Raw genomic sequence first — 23,036 nt, 5'->3', positions numbered from 1 at the left:
GCTTGGGTTCCATGTTTGCAACGTTCCGTGCTGCTCGTCCCGGTAGTTCTGGGCTTCCTGCCCAATCTCGATGTGCAGGGACTATTTCTAGGTGTGGCCGTGCTCGATGTGTGCTGTGTTGTGGGCTGCCATATTCCCGCCCGGGCTTGTTCTCGAGGCATTGGTATGCGCCCACCTCTATGGAGATCGAGGTACTTCCAACTATGCCCCTGGCACCTCCCTCCTCGTGGCGGCTCAACAACCTGGTCGGGCGACTCTCCCCTTGCTCCACTGTCTCAGGAAGTACGTACTCTACAGCCCAACTCATGTACCTACCTCTAAGCTACCTTCCTTTACGACCCACCACCCATGCCATAGACCCATGGCAGTCAAGCATGTCACTGTGCTGAGTCCAGTTACGGAAGCACTGCCTCGGCCATGAGCAGTGAAGCCTTGAATGGGTAGCTTTGGCTCGTCAATATTCCCGATATTGAAATCCCCGGCTGTCTAGCACAGTCTAACCCTCGCATCGGAAGAATCTTTCATGGGTGCGAGCTCCATGTCTCCTGCAGATGCTTAATTGTTCTCGTTCTCAGTCCTCAGTTCCCAGTTCTTGGTTCTCAAACCACGTCGTCTTCTTCCCCTCCGTTGCAATCCGTCTTACACCTGTGCCTTCTCGTTCCATTTCCTCGTCTCCCCAACGACAAACAGCCCTAGCGTACCCGTCTGCTTGGGCTCGACGCTCGTAGCCGCTTACATCGTACCTTCCCCATCCGAGCCAGCCAAAGTTGACGATTGCTGCTTCCTACCCGGGTGATCTCATATTTACAAGTCCCGGCCCGCTGCCTCATGTGGACGTCTACACCCGGACACAACTCATCCAGCGTACTAAAGTCGCCGTCGTGATGGCTCACATCTACTGTACGTACTGCGGCAAAGGGTTCAGCCGCAAGGAGCATCTGGAGAGACATATCCCAAGCCGTGAGACCGTCTCCGACCTCGTCTCTCCTAATCACTTTTGACTGACGCCATTACTTGCAGACACCAACGTCAAGCCGCACCGGTGCATGTCCTGCCAACTCTCCTTTGCGCGAAGGCAAGTACTTAACCGATTGGGGATTCTGCGCCCCAAACGATTGCACCCAACTGACCATTACGCCAAACAGGGACCTTCTCCAAAGACACCATTCGACATACCACGAGGCCAGAGACCCCATGGAGCCTCACCCTGGCGGTGTGCCTACGGTTGCTGGCCGGACACCTATTGCTTGCCAGAATTGCGCCAACGCAAAGACGGGATGTGACAAGAGAGTGCCCTGCTCGCGATGTGCGGATAAGAACATCCCCTGCGCTGCCCGCTTCGCTCGACGGTCGTCCAAGGCCGCCGTGAGGGCCGCACAGGCGAGTGTTGTCTTCGGCAACCAGATGGGACAGGGCTCTCAGCAAGCCTCACAGTCCCAGACGGTAAACCCGTCACTTATGGAAGTCGAACAGAGCGGGCTCAAGCAGGACCCGTCCGTCGGCACGCCGTCAGGCATGGACGGGCTCACTGTTATGGACCCGCGCCTCCACGAGGGCTCATCCAAAAAGAACCCGCTTGCCCACCCGCACATTGGACCAGAGGAGTTCCCCTCACCGCATTCGAGAGTAGATGGCGGTTTGGATGACTTCATGCCGGTCGGAAACAACTTCGTTGCCGCCGATGGAGGATACCAAGAAATGTTCTACTTGCCCGAGTACAGCCTCGATCTCGACATGTACTCGGGATCCCTGCCACTCACGACACGGGCAGACATGGCGATGCCCACTTTCGCCGACCTGAGCGACACGCCGGCAAGCTCCGAGCCCATGGCCTCGAGCTCATCGAGGGGTTCAGTGCACACCCGCGGTACTAGTATCATGTCGGTGGGTGATTTCGACAACCACTTGAAGGGAATTGACGCCTGTATTCCAGGCGTGCCGAGCGATTTCCAGGTCGTCATAGCTGCCGAGGCGGCTTGGCCGCTGGCGCGATGTAATCCGCCCATCTACTCGGGTGCCTGCCCGCGAACAGCCATAGTGCATCTCGAATGCCTAGAGCGCAATTCGAAGCAGGAGGGCACGTGGAGCTCGCTTGAGAAATATCTCGAGCAGGTTGACTGGGATGCCTCGGACCTGGCCTCTGTCGTGCCACTTACATCGTCAACACGAGACAAAATGCTGGCCATCACCCAGAGCTTCCTGCACAAGGCTCTCGAAATTCACCGTGGTAGCTTCAATGGAGGCCCCAAGGCAGGCTATGCCAGCCCTGGAGATTTCAATTTCATTGTCCTGCCTCCTCCTAAGATTGTCGAGTATTTTCTCCGCAGCTACGTCCGGAGCCTTTCAGTCTACTACCCGCTGGTGGCTGCCGGCTGCGTTGACCCTAATGAGATGCTCCAAAACAACCAAGCGTCGACCCTCCTGGTCCTTCTTATGATTGCGCAAGGCGCTGCTGCGATCCCTATGGACGAGGCTCGGTACCTAGCCGCAGGGCTGACCGAGACCTGCCGCATCTCGCTCTTCGACATCATCGAGAAGGACGTCGAACTCTCAGCAGACCCTGTCGCCCTGCGGTGCGCACTCCTCTTCACCGTTCTGGGCGCATGGAGCGGCGATAAGTGGCTCATGGATATCGCTATGGGCCAGCGCGGCATGTACTTGACAGTAAGTGACCCAAGTGGACCACGCATAATGTAGTCCGGAGATTTCTAACTAGAGGGTTTAGATGTTGAAGAATGCTGGAATGATGGAGGCGCAGCTACCGATAATACCCAATGTGGACAACCCGGCGAGCATAGAACTCCACTGGCGCGCCTGGCTGCAACGAGAAGCCCAGAACAGGTAGGCTATGGGGCACCCGGCCCTCTCTTTGACGCTCTCGCCGGTCTGCTATACTGACTTGTATGCAGGCTCGTGTACAACTGGGTGATGCTTGACCAGGAGCTCAGCCTCTTCTACGACACAGCACCACTATTATCTATTACCGAACTACAGTGCCCACTCCCGGGCCATGAGCTCTTTTGGATGGCCTCAGACTCGGACCAGTGGTTTTCAGCCATCCAGTCCACGTATGGCTTCACACCAAACGTCAGCCCCCAGCTGCTGAGCGAGCTCGTGACGCCGTCACTAGAAGACCTCTTCCAGGACTTCATCCAGGACAATCCCTCTAGGCGGCCAAACGTCCTGTCACCGCAACAGTTGCGGCTACTTTTGCACCCACTGCAGTCAATGATCTTCCACCTCCGCCAGTTGGTATCGTGCTTCCCAGACGAAAAGCCTCCCCAGCGACGCGCTCCTGCGGGGATAGTGACCAAGTCTGCGACCCTTACTAGGCTGGAGGAAGTGCATGGCCTGCTACAGAAGTGGTACGAGCTGACGATAAGCCACCAAAAAGCCACCCCAGACTGCCCCGTGACGTGCTGCAACCTGGTGCTGTATCACCTCGTGTCACTCAACGCCGTGACCAGCTTCCCCGAGATCGAGCGTCTCGCCCGCCGGGACGGCTCCTTCTGGGAGCTGGCGGTGCGCCACAAGCGCTGCTTTTTCCAGCGCGAGGAGGCCATCCTGCACTGCGGTCAGGTCTTCAAGCTGCTGCGCCTCATGCCCGCCGACCGACGCCCCAACTGGTGGGCCGCCGCCGTGTACCGCGCAACCCTCACCCTCTGGGCAGACAGCATGTCGCACATGGACCCCAACTTCCAGGCGGAGAAGGGCGTCGCCGTCGGCAGCGTCAGCGTCAGCGGCAACGGCGCCGGCGGCCCGGCCAACAACACGGTCGCGGTCGACCAGGCGACGCCCGAGGACCCGGCCGTGGCGGCGTTTGTGTGGAATAGAGACGGGGTGGCGGTGCTGACGCGGCCCGACCGGACGACCATGAGGCTCGACAAGCCGGCCGAGGTGCTCGACTACGGCATCAGGGCCCTCGACGAGGCCGTGCGGTCGCGCATCGTCGACGGCATCCGCAGGAAGCTGACCACGCTGGGGAACAACTGGAGCATCGAGCACGGTCTCAGCAGCGGTGCCGCGTGATGGTCGAAAGAGAAGAAGATAATGAAAACGGAGAGGTGATAAGCGTTGCTTTGCTTGGTGGATGAACAAGACGTGCTCCTGAAAGTTCTGCCCCTTCCCAGCATGCATACATACATACACATACACGCAAACCCTCGCCCCCTCTTGTCCCGCTGCGCTGGAGATTGTTCCGCGTCAGAAATGGGGAGGTTTACAAGAACGTTGCTCGCAGCTTCTAATACCCTCTCTTTATTCTTACTGTTCTTGGTCTTTTCCTTCCTCCCACGCAATCGATATTTCTACATCTTTTCCCCTTTCCGATTCTCTCTGTCTCTGTGTTTGGGATTTGGTGGCTCAGGCTGCACAATTGCCTGTCTCTGGCGCCATGGCGCTTACGGTGGGGAGTGTCTACTTCACGGGAAGAAATTCGGAGAGCGACACGATAGCTTTGCTTGGAAACCTCGGCCAGAATGCACATGTTTCTTTGTTATTATTATTATTTCAATCTGGGAACTGGGCGTCTCGGCGTTGGACTGGGTACATTGGGATACTGTCCTTTGGATAGTTGGACAGGGAGTTGGCTTGGTCTGGGATTTCCCCCTTTTCCTCCTTTCCTTGTGACAAGAGGGAGGAAATATGGCTTTCTAATCCGGCTGCTTCTACTCGAGTAATCATTACACCCGTGTTGTTATGCTGTGTACGTTTCCCGACGGGAATTTTTTGGTGGACTTTACGAGGATCGCTGGGGCAGGGGATAACTCCCATGCGCGTTGTCTGCCCTCTACAGCCAGATAGACAGCGGTAAACCGAAGAAGGCCTGTTTTGATACTTGACAAGGTCGCTTTTCTACCCTGAACTGCAATGTCCCGAGTTGAGTGGATGGCTTCAACTGATAAACTTCACCCCGCACAAACCCTGACGACTGTTGACCGCCTTCATGGGCTTTCCCAGAGATCGAAAAAAGCAAAAGCGGCCATGTCAGCCCGGCCCGCCGAATGACGAATCCTTCTCCGCACCAAGAATAAAAAAAAAAACGAGACACACTGCTGGCTTTCGGCAAGTCTACCGTGCGGGCCAAAAATAGCTCCAACAATGAGGTTGAACGAACGATCTTGGCGGGGGAAAATATAAAATGAATATCGAAAGGGCCAATATACTCGTCACGCAACCCATTTTTTCTCCACACACAGAGATTCCCAAAGCCTTTCACGGCCGTAAAAGAAACCCCCAAACCTCTGGCGGGGAGCCCGCCTAGTGCATGACATGGCATGGCATGGCTCTGGCGGCCGGGAAACCCCATCCCATCCCATCCCATCCCATCCTATCTATGCATCTCCACGACCTACATCCCAAATGAAAGTGAAAAAGCAAGAAAATATGGGAATTTGTTGGACCAATGCTCGCGCTCGCTCGGGACGTAAGAACGGGACACAATCCGTCACATTGATCCCTGTTCAAAACACTCCGGCATTGCTCGTTCCGACTGGCTGGTCGAGCGCGCAACCCCCTCCCCCCTCCCCTTCTCCCCCTGGACCTAGCGCGTACCCCGCGAGGGTGATAGATTAAGGGCATCGGGTCTTTTTTCTTCATTCTTTTCCCTTTCGCTTTCCCTCCCTTCTTTTGACCCTACCTACCTAGGTCTAGATCAGACCCAGTTCCCGGACCTGGGAGCCGTACACATGCATGTTCGCTTGGTGGTGGCTGTGTCAGGCGGGCGAGTTGGGTGCGACAACTCGCAGCAAGGACAGTCCCCGTTTTCGGGCATTACCTTGTGGGCATTGTCTCTTCAGCCCTACGACGTGGACGCTACGCTACGTCTCTGGTCCCTGATGTTTGGGTGAAAGGGGGGGGGGGGGGGGGGGGGGGGGCGTGAAAAGAAAAAAAATTGGTGGCTTGAACGCCTCCGATGCCTGGCGTCTCGGGGGGTATCAGCCGCAAGGGGCATCCCATGATGATGGGTGGTGGGTTTTCACAGCGAGTTGGCCACCCCGTCTATCTCCATCGGAGAATTTTCCGACTTCATTGGTTGTGGTGGTGGTACTACATTGTCGCCCCTCGGGCGGCTGATGGGTACGAACTACGAACTTGGTGGGAGCTAGCGGGCTAAAAATAGAGGGCACTTTTGCACATCTAGCTAGGATTAGGGTCTGCTCCTCTTCACCTTGGCACGTAAACACCCGGAGAAGCTCACATGGACCCAATTGTCGGTCAGGATGCGATGTGAATGGCTCATGGCGAGGTGAGTGAGATATTACTCTCCGCAGCAGAGTCGCGCCATACACCCCGTTCTGGAGGGCTGAGGTGGATGGTCCGAAGCGACTTATCTCTTGCAGAACCCCCTTACCCGGTAAAACCCGCCTGAAGAGATAAAGTGTGCAAGCTTGTTCCCTGTAGGTATCTACAAGTGCGGGTGTATAAAGCTTTTACTGGGAGGCGGGTGGTAGTGTGCGCTCAGAATAAGCTCTGGGGTCTTGGCGTTGGACGCCGCAGCCGCATTTTTTTTCGTTGGTTCGCCCTGACAACGGTTGCAGGGGTGGGCTGGTTGGGAGGGAGGGATGCGCGGCACCCAGCTCGGGTTGCAACAGCCTAAGGTCGCACTCTTCCGGCTCCCCAAACCAGGTTCGACCCCTCGCACGATCCATATGCGCAGGCGGGTTGCAGGGGGGTAGTGGAGGAGGTGTGACTTAATCTCAATGCCGTGGGGACACATTATCCAGATATATTAGACGGCCATAACGTAATCATTGTCTCAGGTTCGCCACTTATTTGACTGTCTGTCGACTTCAGCTAAAAATGGTGAGGGCTAGATAGACTCCGCATTTTCGCAGATGACGTGCCTGGGTCTGTTATTGAAGGGGTAATGGGTACCGGGCGAGGGATTAATGACAGCTCCCGACAGCGTCCGTGCCGCGAGCTTGATTGCGAGAACAAATTAAGTTTCGCTTATTGGCAACCCCAAAACAGAGGATGCGTCGAGGTGGCCGTACATGCCATAGTACCTATGCAGAAGGAAGCCAGTAACCAGCAAGCACGCAGATTTTTCGGATCAGATACGCCAAGATCCAAAGTGGCATGCAGAACGAGGAACGCGGAAAAGAACTGGCACACTGGAAACGCACCAGCTTCTTCATGGCAAAGCTATATTTGATTCCACGGAGAATACGTGGAAGAGTAGTAGCAAGTAGGTAGATCCCATGTGGCTCATGGGCAACACATGGCGCCGGAGCGCGCGGCAGGAGCACGTGGTTGAAACACTGAAAGTGCAACGATCAACGACGTTAGTGACGCCGGCTGTCTTTCGCGCAATGGAACGATCCCATAGAACGGCTTGCCAAAGCCTTGACCATCTGAGCACCCCGCCCCCCTAGAACCCAATCAAAGGAGCCACTTGGCCCCTCATATCGCTTATGTACTGCAAGTGCATGACAATATCGCGACACGGGGAATTGGATCTCCCCGTGCCCGAGTCCTTGTTTCCGTTCTCTCGTTTGTCTGCCTGTGCATGTTGTGCCCGGGTGCAGACCGGAAAGTCGGGAGTGATGCAGACAGACCTCACCAGGCACCGCATGACCACTCCCCTGGATCGCAGGGAGGGGCGGGTATCTTTGCCCTTGTGCAGTGCAGAGGGGGCCCACACGGCAGGGCCGGAAAATATGCAAAGATTTGGGCGATTGGGTGCCAAACGAGATGTTATAGGCTAAATAATAGCGTTATAGGGTATTGGAGCTATCGCGACCAGTACTGTAGATTGGATAGGCACCAAAATAGTCGGGATAGAGCTTAGGAACTGGACTCGTAGGAAATTCTCAGAAATGACACACATGAAGTCCCTCTTCACGGTGTACAGCCGCGATCGAAACTTGCACGGTAGCGAAAGCGAAGAGGTGTCGACGCGGGCGAGGCATACATCCTCCCGCAATTGGTGTCAAGGGCTCTAGACCCCCTTGGCACTCAAGTTCCAGCGCTCTGAGAGATAGTGGATTCATTAAGCAGAGCGTTCATATTGTTGTCAGGGAGTGGAGGCTTTGAATATCGCGAATCTGGTTTCGGCCTTCAAGGACTGATGAGGTCAAGACAAGGTTTGGCAGGTCCCACCCTTGTGTGGGGGCCCTCGGCCTGGAGAATTACTATTCCGCCTTCAACGGGCACGGGCCAGGAACGACCGGGTGCATCCGAACCAGGGACCGTGCTCTGAAGTCACCCATTCGTCAATCCAGCAAATGTCGAGAACACATTTGAAGATCAACAGACCCGACTGTGAGACCCCCATTTCGGATCCATGTGGTTGGGCCGGAGACCGAATATCCTCTCTCGCTATCTCTCGCTATTCCTCGCGATTCCGAATCTGCCGTCTTAGCCTCGTCATCAAAGTCCAGACACGTGATATCTGGGCGAAAGTAGTCGGACATCCGTGGGGAACCTTTTGCACACTTCTTCCATTGAAGCAGCCACTGCAAGAGACCGGCCCAATGTCAGGACACGGATTCGTGCGACCGCCCCCATCTTTAGCAAAGATTCAGCGAAATTCCTGAGCAAGTCTGCTATAGGTGGGGAGACCTAAGCACTGTGCCCACCTCACTCCCTCCATCCGGTGTCCACCTGCTTGGGCTTGACTGGCAGCTTTCCGTGGCCCGTGGCTGCCAGTGCTTCCTTACTGTCTTGCGTGGATGCTCAGCATGAGATGAGATTTGGCGCAATACCACGGTGTTCAGGGAGCAATTGTGACGGTCTAGCCACGGTGGAGCACCAACTGTGGCACTGGATTGTGACTGTTGCTGGACCGACCTTGCTTCACAGCTGCTAATAGAAGCTGTACCGGAAAGAGAAACAGTGGACCCTTCGAGTTACAAAGCGATCGCCGCAGGAGTCCAGTCGGTCCGTAGCATCCTTGCCCCATCCGAAATTCTTCCCCAACTAAGTTCAGGACGTCCACCTGCTTCCGGACATTTTCATAGCCTTTTGTTCCTAGCCCTAGGTATATATAAGAATACTACAAGGGGCCCCGATTTAGAAGCAAACTCATCCATTATCGTCTGTTCTAACCACCATCGAAAGCCTTCATTTAAGTCCCCGTGAGAACGTCAGTCTCCCGTAAATTTGCAACTCCCGCTCTCATAAAACAGGACCACCATGTCGCCCGCCGCCACCGCAGAGACCATCCCCGCGCAAGACGCCGCCCCCACGGCCGTCCATGCTCAGCCCACCTTTGACCCCGCGCGCCCGCTCGCCGGCAAGGTCGCCCTCATCACGGGCGCGGGCCGGGGCATCGGCGCCGGGATCGCGATCGAGCTGGGCCGTCGCGGCGCCTCGATAGTAGTCAACTACGGCAGCAGCAGCAAGGCTGCTGAGGCCGTCGTGGCGGAGCTCGCCGCGCTGGGCAGCAAGTCGATCGCGCTGCAGGCCGACATCAGCGACCCGGCTTCCGTGGTGTCGCTGTTCAACAAGGCCATGGAGCACTACGGCCGGCTGGACATTGTCGTGTCCAACGCCGGCATGGAGGTGTGGTGCCCCGAGGTCGACGTGACTCCCGAGCTGTTCGACAAGGTCTTCAACCTCAACTGCCGCGGCCAGTTCTTCGTCGCTCAGCAGGGTCTCAAGCACGTCTCCCCCGGCGGCCGCCTCATCCTGACCAGCTCCGTCGCGGCCAACCTTGGCGGCATCCCCAACCACGCCCTCTACGCCGGCAGCAAGGCCGCCGTCGAAGGGTTCACCCGCGCCTTCGCCGTCGACTGTGGCCACAAGAACGTCACCGTCAACGCCATCGCCCCCGGCGGCGTCAAGACCGACATGTACGACGAGAACAGCTGGCACTACGCCCCTGGCGGCTTCAAGGGCATGTCCCAGGACCTCATCGACGCCGGCATTGCCAAGGTCTGCCCGCTCGGCCGCGTCGGCCAGCCTGCAGACATCGGCAAGGCCGTGTATACGCTGTGCAGCCCCGAGGGGGAGTGGATCAACGGTGAGTCGACCAGTCCTATCCCATTAATGAAAAGGTGGGGCGCGGAAGAGAAGATCTGTTGCTAACAAGACTACGCCGGACAGGTCAGGTCATCAAGCTCAGCGGTGGTTCTGCCGTGTAAGTTGCGCTGTAAGAATGACCTTCACAGGCGCACGGGAGCAAGGATGGCGGGGACTCCTTTGGGAGGAGAGAAACCGGGGAGAAGGAGAGGACCATCCGTAACAACAGCCACCATCCTGGCGGACTAGCGGGAGATTTTGCATGGTCTTGTTTATTCCCGTCTGGAATCCAAATGATCCAGGCCGTCGTCTCTTATCCAAGGGTGGTGTAATTGTAGCGAAAGGGAGAAAAAACCTCGTATTCACGGGACACTCAAATGCCTAGACCCCTCAAAATCTGTCCCTGCCGTGTGGTAATGCTATCTGTTTGCATGCTATCCACCTGCTCCCGTAGACATCGCCATTTTCCCTGGAAGGAGGACGGCGGAACCAAACTTTGATCGCTCTCGGTTATGAGCCTAAACTCATCCTCACGCACTAAATCATTAGCTCCCTCCCGCTGGGTAAGACACCTCAATTCCACCGCGTCATGCCAGCGGACGGCGAGGAACCAGACCTCCCCCCGGTCCCTCGGAGACGAACCCAGTTCCATCCACAGCCGTACCAAAATATTGTCCACGGGTCCCGACCCCCCAGATTCAACGGCCAGAAGTATGACGCAGTCCGCCCTCGGACAAGCAAAACTAGGAAGATGAAAGCAACCATCCCTTGATTTCGTCCAAATTGCGAGCGCGAACTGCCGGGGCCGCCGTGGCAGCAGCGACAGCCTCGTCCTCCCCGGGAAAATAAACCCCTGCGTCTCCACGTGCGCACCTAGGTAACCAACCTACCCACCTAGGTAAGCAATCGGAGAATTCCCCCCCGCCCCCTTTGCTTTGTTTTTTCCTCACTGCCCTCTACTTGAAACGGGAAGATCCGCGTAAACTTGGTTAGGCATCTGAGTTAGGGCCAGCTAGCTGCGGCTCATATCGCCTTGCCCTCGTCCTCTCCCTCCCTTTCGTCCGTTCTCACCTCACCAATGCGGGTTTTTATTTCCCTTCTACATTACCCTGCCCGTGTCCCCGGATTACATCACCCCCCTCGTCCTAGCATAACTTAGAAGCGGGGGAGAGGGGGGTTTGTGGCGCCCGTGGGTAGATGAGATGGGTACGCGAAAATATTACTTTTCTTTTTGCCCGGAGAGTTTGTGACCGGAGAGTTTTTGCCCTGTAGAAAGTGCCACTTAGGACGTGATGACGAAAGCAGAGGAGGAGAAAGAAAGGGGTAAAATAAGCCCCCCCCGTTTTGACAGGTGAAGCGGGTTGACCGGGGCGAGTCCCGAAACTAAATCCTCACCTCGGACTGCAGCGCGGGGGCATTTGTAGGGCGTTGTCGAAATGATGAACAAGAAATAAAAAAGGAACCAAAGAGAGGAAACTTGGAAATCCGCTCGCTACCGGGAGGTCTGAGTCGACGACACATGTTTGTTCCAGGCTCCCAAGTGTGGCGACAGGAGAAGCATGGTTCATATCGAGTGCACTATCTATGAGGGATCGCCACATATCCTCGGGTGACCCAGCTTGGGGGAAAGCAATCTATGCAGCGCAAGCTGTCGATGGGATACCAGACAGACAGACAACGACGCTCCCTCCTATTCCCCCCCCTTCTCCCCCAGTTTTCACTCCCAACCATATTTCGACCACAAAAACGTGGTTTCGGCCACAAAAAACCACAGCCCACATTCTCCCATGAAGTGTACCCCCGCCCGCCAACGCCAGGCTCGGGAGATCGACGACGCCACCCAGGGGGTGGCGCGTGGCCGGCCCATGGGCTCGGCGGAATGGCCCACTCAGCTAGGTGTGCGAGGTGTGTGGTTTGGTGTGGCGGGAAAACTCCCCGGTTGGCGCCGATCCTGCCACCTGCCACGTCGGAGAGGGGGGGGGGGGGGGGGGCAGAGGAGGAGGAGGTGCTGCGGACGGCAATGCCGAGTCGGAGACATGCCGACCTGGGAGGGGCAGATCATGTTACCGTTGCGACGCTAAAAATCTTCTGCAGCATCGGCCCCCTTCTTAGCGTCGTAGTGGCAACGGAGGCTAGGAGGTGGAGGGGACGCCATGCGGGTGTCTCCGCGCGGGAAAGGGGGGGAGCGGGGAAAAGGTACCAAGGGAAAGGTGCTAAGACTCGGGGGGAAGGGGGGATTTTTGGATTTGGTGTAAAATCGCGTACTAGCGCTGAGCTGATGTTGGGACGAGGTATCACGACACTGAATAGTTTGATGCTGCGTTCCCATCAACACGAAAATTGAAGGGGGAAGAAAAAGGGGGCGGGATCAAGGCGCAGGATGGTAGCGTCAATTAATACTTTGCCAGTCAGTCGGAGGAATATCCATCAGCCCCCTGAAAATAACCCTGAGCTACTCGACCACGCTGTGGAAGGTCATCTTAATCCGGTGCATCGTCGGTTTTATAGTCAACTCCTGGCATCACTTGATCTTCGACTGGACAGGCAGTTCATCAGTACGTAAATCGTACGCTTCGGGGAATGAGGCAAGGCAACTGCAGTAGTCCCAGTTCGCCTGACAAAAACCAGTCACACAAGAATCGGTGCCTGTGCGACCCGAGAGGGGAGCGCACAACGCGTGGCGGGATCCTCACCTCTCCCGGACGCCTTGGTAGTTGCACACCCTGGATTCAAGTGAGATCCAAACGGGTATCTTGTCTCTATGACCCCCTGAAAACAGGCGTCCATAAAGCGCACGCCTGGCCCTATTCATCCCGACCGGGCCGCCACCGGTTGGTATTTCACCACCATTCCGGCCTCGCCATCCCGATGGTCGGAAGAAAGGACCAAGGGAAGTATCGCAGGCCAAGCCCAATCGGCAGGGGCACTGCACTCCAGCACAGCAGGATTGTATCGGTTAGATAGACACTGCCCGACCGGGGATGCAGCAACGGGGATGCTCTCACCTAGAGGATATGAGCACACAGCCCGTCGGGGGGGCGTCATCTCAGCCTGTCCAGTTCCTGGCCGACGCTACGATTCCCGGCGATAACGCTCTACCTTTAGTCGTAATCTAAGGCACTACCAGGCGACCCGACGTCGGGTAGGACAGGGCATCCTCCACTGGGAAAGCGGCGAGCTGAGTGTATTTTCTCTTTTTTTCTTCCATTTCTTTTCCCTTAAAATCTTTTTTATAGGATAAAAGTGTACATGACCACGCAGCTCACACCAACTGCAGTCCCTCGCTTAATAACGCGATAGAACCGCAGACTGACGTGGTGCTGTTTTCTTTTTCGATATGCTCACAGAGGGAGCGCCCGCCCCTTGGCATGTTCAGCTCCAGCTACGTGGCTATTCCGGCCACCTATACGTGGCGACGCAGCAGGCAACACCGGGGTCGGGATATTTCAGGAAAGTGGCTTGCGCCCGTAGGGCTGTGCGAGGATTCAAGGGCACGTGTGTAACTCTTGCCAAGGAATGGGGCAGAGCCTCCTTGGCCGGGATCGCTCTAGAAGAGGAATGCAGCCCGGAAATCCAGATTTCTTCTCGCGCCCCAGACGAGGCGTGGGCAGCACTGCATTAGTGGGCTGTAGAGTTTGCAGAAAATGGCCAATCCGGATGACCCGGATGCCTTGACCCGTCGTCAAGGCGTGGGGACCCCCCTCGACACGAGCATGCATCACGGTGACGGTAATTGTATTGGCGATGGGGACCCCATGGCTCCAGATATCAAAGAGGCTAAGCCCTTGCTGTCATCACACATGAACCTGTGCCAGTGACGTCAGACTCGATGCGGCTGTGTTCGGATGAGACACGCATGATGGGCTCAGGTTATCTTCCTGGTCCCTTGATGCCAGGCACCGTCAAGCGAGATACGGGGGAAACCTGGGGGCTTTGTGTACTATTGACCGTCATCGGTAGCCTACGTCGACCTGGTCAGATCCGGCCTGCAGCCTGTGGCGTCCATGCCAGAAACGGATCACGATGTTCAATGGCAGCGGTAAGGATCCGCTGTGGAAGCAGATCTCTCGGCCCCGAGAAGGAGGTTGCCTGCGGAATGTGGCGGCGCCACATCTGCAAGGAGAACCTCTTGTCGTCGTACTGAGGCTGGACCACGATCCTATCAGTCGAGCGACCAATTATACGCGTCGGTAAATCAATGACGCAGTGCTTCAATGGCTCCAGAGCTGGACCGTCATGAAAGCCTAGGCGTGCGGTGGGGAGTTGGATTGATAGAGGCAAGGATTTATTCTGCGTGGCTGACGTTCAGAACCTCTTGGCGGCTGATAAGGGGGCCTCGATGAGGTCAAGACGTATATGCAAGATATTTTGATAACCAGCTGCAGGCTCACCCATTGCTCTGTTTCCTGGAAACGATCCCAAGACGTCAGTTTAGACGTGCCTGGCTACTGACATTAGCGAAAATCATGGTTAAAACAAGAGTTCTTTGCATCTCTACCTAGTCAAGGTGTGTTTTCTGACATCCTTATGACGTCGTCTGTCTATTGAACAGGTGCAATGGATGGGGGCCATATGCATACGGAGATATGCTTATCCGTCGAAGCGTCTGGACGACTTTAGAAGGGCCAGATCACGCAAATACAAACGTGGCAGGCAATCTTCACTTTCGTCCGCCATGAATCTGGGTTTGCGGACCATCATCGCTTCCAGGGAGTCGTGATCCAGCTCAGAGAGCGGGAAGTGGAGCTTCAACCGAGAAAGCGTCCGCGACATCCCGGGTGCATGGGACGGGTCCCCCCCCCCCCCCCCTTTTTCCTGCCCGCCTCTCGTCTTTCCTTAGACAGTATTCCATTCCATCTCTCTTCTCTCGTCTCCCAGTTTCAGCTGTTCAGACCTGTTTGTTCCTCCCGAGGTCAAGATTTCCCCCCCTCCCCCCCGGGACACCTCACTACTCGGCATATACGAGTTGCACGTGGTAAACATCATATCTTGGCAGACGGTCGACGAGGTAGGTACAGTACCTTACCTACCATCTGGCCCGGTTACCAGTCAAGACTCGAGAGAGAGACACTTGGGGCAATCCGCATGTCGTTCAACCCACTGCCTCTCCCGGCCAATGAGGTAATCTGCGGGCCGGGTCAGCAGATACTCATACAGCTCCGGAGAATGGGCGGGGACCTGAGTTGGTGTCGCGGTTTTTGTTCCATCACCCCCAACGAGGGGGACTCCGCCAGATATCGCGAGAGGAAGCAACCCCACGCACGGGTTTTCCGGCATGCGCCATATGGGTTCAGGGCCAGGTACCTAGTACCTGGGTAAGGTAGAGCCTTGGAGGTATCTCGGTTTTCTTCAGCTGGTACGTGCGCCCCCGTGCAACCACAGGCAGGAACCAAAAGTGGAAGCGGGGTACCATTTCTGCACCTCCGGCCCCCTAGCATCCGCCGCCCTGCTTGATTGAGGACGGGAGGCGCAGTTGGGCCCAGGGTGCAGGGTGGTGGTGGTCCCTGGGGTTCCAGTAAGTTGACAGCCGCCACGCAGCGAGACCAGCCACCGGGGTTCACCATCACCAGGGGCAGCGTGGCATCAGATTTGGGCGACCGCGGAATGGGGGTTTACCCCTCCCTCGATCCGCTCCCGCTCTGGCCTGCGTACTTGGCACTTTCCAGCCTCGGAGGAAATCCGAAATCCGACGACGCGAGTCCTTAAAATAGAAACAGACTCGAGACCAACCTAGGTATCCGGGCAGTATTAACCTCGTTCATAAAAAGGCCTCGAGACGAGAGCATGAGAGCGGGTACGAGCTTCCAGGTTGCCCAGTTACACTTACACTACACTTATTAACTATTAAATTTACCGAGAAACACGGCCTGGGATAACGGGAATTTGGGATGACACGACAGGCAAAAAGATCTTGGCTTTTTCCCACGCATGTCACGCATGGATTGGGAAACTTGTGATAGGCTGGCAATTGCCCTCCAATTCCTAATTCGGAAAGAGAGAATTGGAAGGTGGGACAGGGGGCCCTAGTCCTCCGTTCGAGTCTATGGTAGCTACCTAGCTTGCTCTACCTAGCTTGTGCCCTGTTCGGCGGCTGCTAGGTACCTGGGTGTACTTAGTAGGCATCGATCAACTACCACCTATCTACCTACCTACCTAACCTAACCTAATCTACCACCTAAGGTAAGGTAGGTAAGGTAAAACGCCCCGGGGCGGTTAGGTAGGTACCTAGGTAGGTAGGTGTGTAGCTGCGTGCGGGCAACCCGTTGGACCTGTGCCAAAAGTGGAGGGAGAGGGGGTTGGTATTGACCTCTATGTCATCGATAGGTGCCCTGGGCAATACCTCTATTCCATATGCCATCCATGATGATAAAGACGGCTTTTGTAAATAACTATGTGTATTTTTATCTCCAAGATGGCTACGATGCATTGTGTCATGGGGCTCGTGGGCAGGCGTGGTAGAGCTCCGAAGGGTTCCAATCAAAAATCATCGGCACGCATTATATGTTCACGTACGTATCCGTACAACAGAGTTTAATTGAATTGCCCACGGATGTCCATCGCGGGTCAGGGATGATAAGGAAAGGAAGATATTGCCCGACAGGCCTCACATCTCATGGGGCGGCAGGCAAGGGATGCACGCCGTAGCCGGTTGTAGTTGCAGGGTAGGGCCAAAGACGTAAAGGGGGGATCTAGGCAATCGGGAGATCAGCATCATACTACCTATCTAAGTTCTGTCCACCTAGAGGTTGTTCGCGTCATGGTGTTAATGCTAATCCGATCCTCTGTTCCCGCATCCCTGACGTTGCCCTCCCCCACATCGTCCGCCCCCGGCAGGGGGTTTACCAATCAACAAGGCTCAGATTAACCGTCCCCAACTTTTCTGACCCCTTCCTTGACCTCGACAGGTACATGCATCTTGCCTTTGACACAGTGACATCCCGCCCGGCCGTTGCCCACATTGCAGCCAGTGACCCAGAATCATGACCCTTGCCGTAGAGCAGTCATGCTTGAGTGGAATGAGCGCTCGACATACGTGATCATGGCTTGGCCGAAATCCGAGTCCTCGAAGTCGCGTGTGCAGAGCGCCCTAAACCGGTCGCAGACTTCCTGAAACATATGAAAATCGGGCGTGGAGCCGAAGGCAGCATTCCCAAATTGTGTTGTCGAGGCCTCCTTATATAAGGACGCGATCTTGCCAATGATGGTTGCGAGGACCTTGATGCGCGTTTGCACTCCCTGGGGGGGGCACCGAGAACAGAGTAGCATTGTCCCACAAATCCGGACTGCCTTGTGATTCAGTGACAAGACTTCATGGAAGGCGAGAGATCCTGGTGCGGTATGGGTTTCAAGCGTGTATAATGAAGCCATACAATCTGCCAAACAGCGGCAAGGAGCCCCCGAACCATTGGGCTCTGTTGGCGACGACGAATTCCCTAATGGCAGCGGCATACTGGGGCCTGCTGAAGGGAAGTTGAGGTAAAGCGGCATATCCTCCGGCATCTGGGCTGGTGGCGGTGGTTGGCCAAAAGGAAGGAGCTCCTGTCCGTGCGTGCTGGGCCACGGAATCGCCATGTTGGGGTTGTACTGAGGGTGGGCGTGGATGTGCCCCGGGGCTGGCTGTCCGGTCATAGTGTGAAGGTCATCGGTTGGGAACCAGGCTATGTTTTCACCGTCCACTCCACCAAGGACAAATTCCGGTACGGAGTAGCTCCCGCCTATACCGGAATCGGCTGAAGTAGTCGGCATGTCCCAGCGGTGCTGGTGGTGGTGTCCAGGATAGCCCAGGATGTTTTGGGCGGGCACTTGTGGGTGGCCTGTCACATCTTGGGTTGTAGACGGATGGACATTGGAACCGCCGTCAGGCTTGGGCTTCCCGGCCCTGCTGGAAGGGGAATAGGTGCAATTGCTGCCGCAGGAAAGGCATCGATCGCACATGGGCCTCTCCTTGGAGCATTTCACCTTGGCAGCGAAGCAGCCGTCGCAGGAGGCTCGGAGTCGGCGAGTTTTCGCGGGAGAAGCCATATTGGGCATGAGTGCGGCGTTGGATATCTTTTGGCGAGAAAGTGTGTGTTTGCGACTGCGAGAGGATAGGCTCATGATATATAAAAAGTTTGAGCAGAGCCAGGGCCGTGGAAGTCATTGAAGGGTTGAAGCCCGTGTAAGTGGAAGGCAAATGTGGTCGGAGGCAAGGTGGGGAGAACTATAATATTATAATGTCGAGCTTATTTAGCTGCATGCATGGTCGATTTTTAGGAACACTATGAAGGATGGAGCCGTGACTGGCTCACGAGAAGGAACGCGGAAGATGTCACAGCCACTGCCCGCCGATTATTTGATAGGCCCACGCAGCAGCGACTGCTGAGCTGGGTTGGCGATCAGAGGCGACTTCCTGAGCAATTGAGCTCCAATGTGCAGAGAGGAAGAAATGAAGTAAAAGCAACCGTTCGAAAGGCTAACCTAGGTAGGTACCTACCTACCTAGTCTGCCCCCTTCCAGCGAAAATGGAAGATATCCGGGGCAGGTCCAGAAGGCATAAGAGATGGATCCATGCCAGCCATGCCCAATTAGGGACCTGCCCAGGACATAAATGGGCGAGGTATGGCCGGGAATTACCTACCTTGGGAGGTTGCAGGAGCTCTGAGGATAGGAAAGGAAGCAGCAGGGTGTGCTGCAGGGTGCTGCAGGACCATTGGGCGCGAGCTTAAACATCTGCCCCTCTCAGAATTCACATCCGGAAGCACTTTCTGGACCCCTTGCGACGCGCTCACATGATTTCGGGACCGGGCAGGCACCTGTCTCGTGTGTCTCTCCCCCAGCAGAGCATATGGACTTGGCCCTCGTACGCCTCGAACTAGACCGAGTCGAGGCGAGGACCTAAGGGTCCTGTACAATGGGTACGCGTTCATGTGGGAGACCATGGAAGCTTATATAAAACTTAAATTCATGGCTGTGTACCTACCTCTACCTAAGATCTACCTAATGCAAGAGGAAGAGGACATGTGGGTAGGTACCTAGGTAGGTAGTCACGGAGATCAACGAGACGATTTGAGTGTGGAAACAGCCTGGAAGGTAGGTACCTACCTATAGGCCAAATACCGCAGGGCAACTGCCCGTGCATCAGAAGTAGGTATGTACCTACCTACATGCAACTTCTCGAAGCTGCTTCGCAGTCGAGGTAGAGCTGGTATTCACAATTAGGTTGGTAATGAGCACCTGTGCGTACAAACAGGAGCGTCGCAAGTTGGTGCATTGCATGCATTGCATGCACGCTGCACATAGGTAGATCGGTTCTGTTAGTTATGGATTCTCGCCTGCTGCCTCGCTCCCGCTGAACTTTGTCCAGATCTGAGGCAGCAAGAAGGTGAGAAGCGGGATCTATTGTCAATCTCGCAGCGTTATGTACACAGGTACACAGCCATCAACTGTCACACAATGAACTCGGAGCCTCGAGGTTTCGAGGCTGAAGGATCCGCACTGACGTGCGCAGAGGGCTGGGGCAGTGCGAGTCCCCCAACGCGCCCCGTCTCCTTCACCTCTTCGCCTACTATTCTGCAGTGGCAGTGAGATGTGCTCCTGGTGGCGCGGATGGGATGCTGGTACCGACGGGCCGTTCCAACCATGCCTCGGCCAAGGTTAGACTGCTCGCGGCCTCTTTTCCAAGCAGCCGCTTTTCCAAGCAGCCGGTCGAGCGGCGCTGACAGAATGGCCTAGGTCGATGAAATATCCGTGTCAAGCTCCTAGCGGGATACTTCCATCCTACTGCCCCAGTCGCGGCCGATTCTAATTCCAGGTCCTTGTTCGGGAAATTTCTCACCACTTGCAGGGAGAGGTGGGCGGGGTGGGGCCTGAAAACCCCTGTTCCCTACCCCCTGTCCCCTGTCCCCTGTCCCCTGTCCCGTGTTTTCTCTGTCTTTGGGAGGGGGCAGGTCAGGAGACAGGTAGGTATGCTTATATGCGGGTATTACGTGAGCCGACCGACCGAATTTGACGTCGGCCGTTGCGGAACTTTTCCCCTGGTGCGAAGTCCAGAGTCGATCCTGTGCAAGCAGCAGCAGCAAAGTAAAAGACCTAAGACATGGATGTTGAAGCTCGCGCACTACCTCCCCACTCCCGCACTCCTGCATGCCGCTCTTGTATGTTCACTCATTCTGTACAGAAAATTAAAGCACACAGGTATCATCACCCAGGTGGCGATGGGATCCATGTTGTTCCTGCAGGACGAAGACGGTCCATCTTCGCAAGAAAAGTTTACTTTTCCAGGGACCAATGATACCCCTAACGTGCCGATCATGCATGTCAAAAAGCATCCATCTACGCGTAGCCGTTTCGTCTTCTACTTCTATGCTAGCACGAACCCAGTCCGGACACCATACGAGCGCAGCATCCCAATCCGTCCTTTGCGCAGGAAATCAAGTGAGCGCAATTATATCGGACTCTTGATATCTAAATTTGGGTGTTTCCCACGGCTAGACTGCATCAACTGACTGTTTTAGAAAACATGTATCTCTTGCCGGTCACGGGGCCTCGATGACTCTCAACACGGAGCTCTTGACTTTTGAGCTTGTGATGACCTCTTGACAACCCGCGCCACGCCCCACGCCCCGTGAAAAGGAAGAAGCCAAAGCCTTATCGCGCCCCTCGCGATAGACCAACACCTCAGGTCATGGTGTCTTAGTTGCGCCGTACATCTCAGATGCGGCCATGGTGTATGGAGGTAGTCCAGACTGGCATGAGAACTCCAGACGAGCTACTGACCTACCACCCACGCCACCTACCTAAGCAGCCGGTTAGGTACCTACCCAAGCCAAGATGGATATGTCTCTTGCAGTCGCCTGAAACATCGTACTCAACCCTTCTCCATCACTTCCGGGGTAAATTCTGATCATCAGTGTTGCGGCGCTTCTGGTGGGTAATGTTGCGCCCCAAGACAGGAAACTGTTTTCCGAGTCACTAGCCTAGCGAAAATTCCAACCCCCAAAAATGGAAGCGCGGGATCTGTCTGCCACTAACGCGATCAGCAACCCTATTCAATCCAAACCGGGTTGACCCAGCCAAGCTACCACACACAGGCGAACAATACCACAGGCTCGTGGGGTTGAGTCAGTGCCAATGAGCCATGCTCGAGGATGTCTTAACTCTACCCCCCCCTCCCAAAGTCCGCCTTTTGTAACGATCATCTCGTGACGAGGGTCATCAGGGCAACACTACGACCTATCGCATTACTCAGCCGTCAACGTGGTGCCCTCAACGTCAAATGGTTGATCGTTACCCAGTCTGGTCATAAGACCAAAGGCACAGATATACCTAGGAATTTAAACGCTGGAAAGCGGCGATACCTCGCGTACACCGTGTTCTTTTTTCTACCCCTTTGGGCTCTATCCGCACCAAACTAACTTCCTGGGCATGACTGCCTAAGTGGCGATCGGTTCGGCTCCAGTTGCGACGGCTACGTGTCAAGGGATCAGGCCCAGGCGATGAGCAACCGATTGAAAGCTTCTAGACCGTTTTCCTGCCTGTTTTGGTCCATTCCGCAGGCAGACGAACTTACGATGGTGCCTCTAGGACTTTCTTCGGACCGATGAGACCAGTTTCGAGGTATTCACAGAGGCAAGATCACAAGCCGGAGCATACTCGAGGACGCTCTGTGTCGGATGTGCTTCTTGTAAAGTGCATGGACTTACTTGCTGCACCAGCTGCGACCCTCGTACCATTTCCTCGTCCGGTGTGACTGAACGCCTTGCTGCTCGCGGCCGAACAATTGTGCGCTTCTCCTCTCTAACCAATGCCTCAGGCTTATCCCGCCCGCGCGCTGGCTTCATAGGCCGACGAAGGAGCAGGCAGTCTTGGCCCTTCTACCTGGCATTCTACCAGGCATTACACGAGAGAAGGTGGTGCAACGTGCACGGCATGCCTGTGCTATTACTGGGCCGGGAGCAGAGCGGGGAGAACGAAGGTAATCCCCAAAGGGCCCATGGAGGTGAGCAGGCCGTTCTGTCTCACCTTCAGTTCCACACCGGGATCACAAGCCTTTTTCAAAGGAGGCAGAGGGAGACTGAGGAAAATCAGGGGAGTGCATGAGGGAATTGAGTCAATACGTCGTAGCCACTTCCTCCCCCACACCACCAACTCGGTCAGGCAAGAGCCATCAGGTTTGAGAAGCCAAACTACAAGACGCGACCTGGACATCCAGGCCGTCGTTTTCTCCTCCTTGTATTGCACCGGCGCTAGCCTTCGAGCCCTCCATTGGGCCTCGCAAGCTACCTGGCTGCCCGCCCCTAGCCGGGCCATTTTTCGTTTCAAAATCTATCTATACATCTTTCCCTCCACTATCTCTTGGGTACCTAGGTATGATGCGGCTGCCTAGGTGACCGAGTAGATGCAAGTACATATTTGTATGGAGTATAATAGGTAATAAGCGGCTTCGTTTCGCCCAAAATGTGCCGTGTTATGACTGCTCTTTCAAGCCTGACGCTCCAAGTCTAGGTGCCTAGCCCCGTCGATTGAACATTCCCATGCAGAGAAAAACAAAATGTCCGCCAAGAGACCGTAGCGAGCTTAATTGAGAGATGAAAAGGGGGCGCTGAACCCTCGGGTTAAACTCTCGACGAGATATAGATCCCTGAGATCGACAAGATAAAGGTAAGGCACTCCTGCAGTGTCCAAGGTTAGCTCGCGTTGAGGGTCAGATCGCTGAAAGAGAGAAACGAGGCCGGGGGATAAGGTTAACAAGTCCACAATACGTACCCAGGTAGGCAAGAGAGGATAGCGGAGGATAGTTTCCGGACGAAGAAAGGCCGCGTTGTCAGTTGTAGTTCTCACCGGCGTGCTACAGCCGCTGTAGATGGCATCACTCTCCGTAGGTCCTGCCGTAACTTTCAATAGCTCCTGCCGTCGAAGAAGTCAAAATGGACACTCGAGACCTCGTTTCCTCGAATGGTGCTGGATTTGCGGCCCTCACCCCCGGCAGACCCTGATTCCTTCCCCTCTTCTCTTACGGGGGGGGGGGGGGGGGGCGGGGGGGGGCGGGGGGGCGGGGGGGGGGGGGGGGGGGGGGGGGGGGGGGGGGGGGT

General features: G+C 55.7%; 4 protein-coding genes across 4 annotated transcripts; 3 read left to right on the top strand and 1 right to left on the bottom strand.

Annotated features, from left to right (window-relative positions):
* Positions 1–884: 884 nt before the first annotated feature.
* QBC33DRAFT_597578 (uncharacterized protein) lies at positions 885–4,308 on the top strand (the record flags this gene model as incomplete). The annotated part of the gene is made up of 5 exons (XM_060431933.1): positions 885–960; positions 1,021–1,075; positions 1,146–2,664; positions 2,726–2,841; positions 2,910–4,308. 5 exons carry the CDS (start codon positions 885–887, stop codon positions 4,027–4,029), a joined length of 2,886 nt encoding a protein of 961 aa, XP_060287187.1. The 3' UTR covers positions 4,030–4,308.
* Positions 4,309–9,138: 4,830 nt separating this feature from the next.
* Positions 9,139–10,738, top strand: QBC33DRAFT_511773 (putative PKS/NRPS-like protein biosynthetic cluster; the record flags this gene model as incomplete). Its single annotated transcript, XM_060425866.1, has 3 exons — positions 9,139–9,967; positions 10,051–10,084; positions 10,516–10,738. 3 exons carry the CDS (start codon positions 9,139–9,141, stop codon positions 10,736–10,738), a joined length of 1,086 nt encoding a protein of 361 aa, XP_060287186.1.
* A 372-nt stretch (positions 10,739–11,110) lies between these two features.
* QBC33DRAFT_224607 (uncharacterized protein) lies at positions 11,111–12,428 on the top strand. The gene has a single exon (XM_060422796.1). It carries the CDS (start codon positions 11,603–11,605, stop codon positions 12,308–12,310), a length of 708 nt encoding a protein of 235 aa, XP_060287185.1. The 5' UTR covers positions 11,111–11,602; the 3' UTR covers positions 12,311–12,428.
* Positions 12,429–16,826: 4,398 nt separating this feature from the next.
* QBC33DRAFT_526352 (uncharacterized protein) lies at positions 16,827–18,188 on the bottom strand. Its single transcript, XM_060426892.1, has one exon. The coding sequence runs from the start codon at positions 18,061–18,063 to the stop codon at positions 16,945–16,947; it is 1,119 nt and encodes a 372-aa protein (XP_060287184.1). The 5' UTR covers positions 18,064–18,188; the 3' UTR covers positions 16,827–16,944.
* Between the last annotated feature and the right edge of the window lie 4,848 nt (positions 18,189–23,036).

Source organism: Phialemonium atrogriseum, assembly GCF_030411735.1.
Source record: "Phialemonium atrogriseum strain 8032-3 unplaced genomic scaffold QBC33scaffold_3, whole genome shotgun sequence".
Classification (NCBI taxonomy): Eukaryota; Fungi; Ascomycota; class Sordariomycetes; order Cephalothecales; family Cephalothecaceae; genus Phialemonium; species Phialemonium atrogriseum.
Note: the sequence above shows the minus strand (reverse complement) of the source record. Positions and strands in the feature narration are given on the sequence as shown.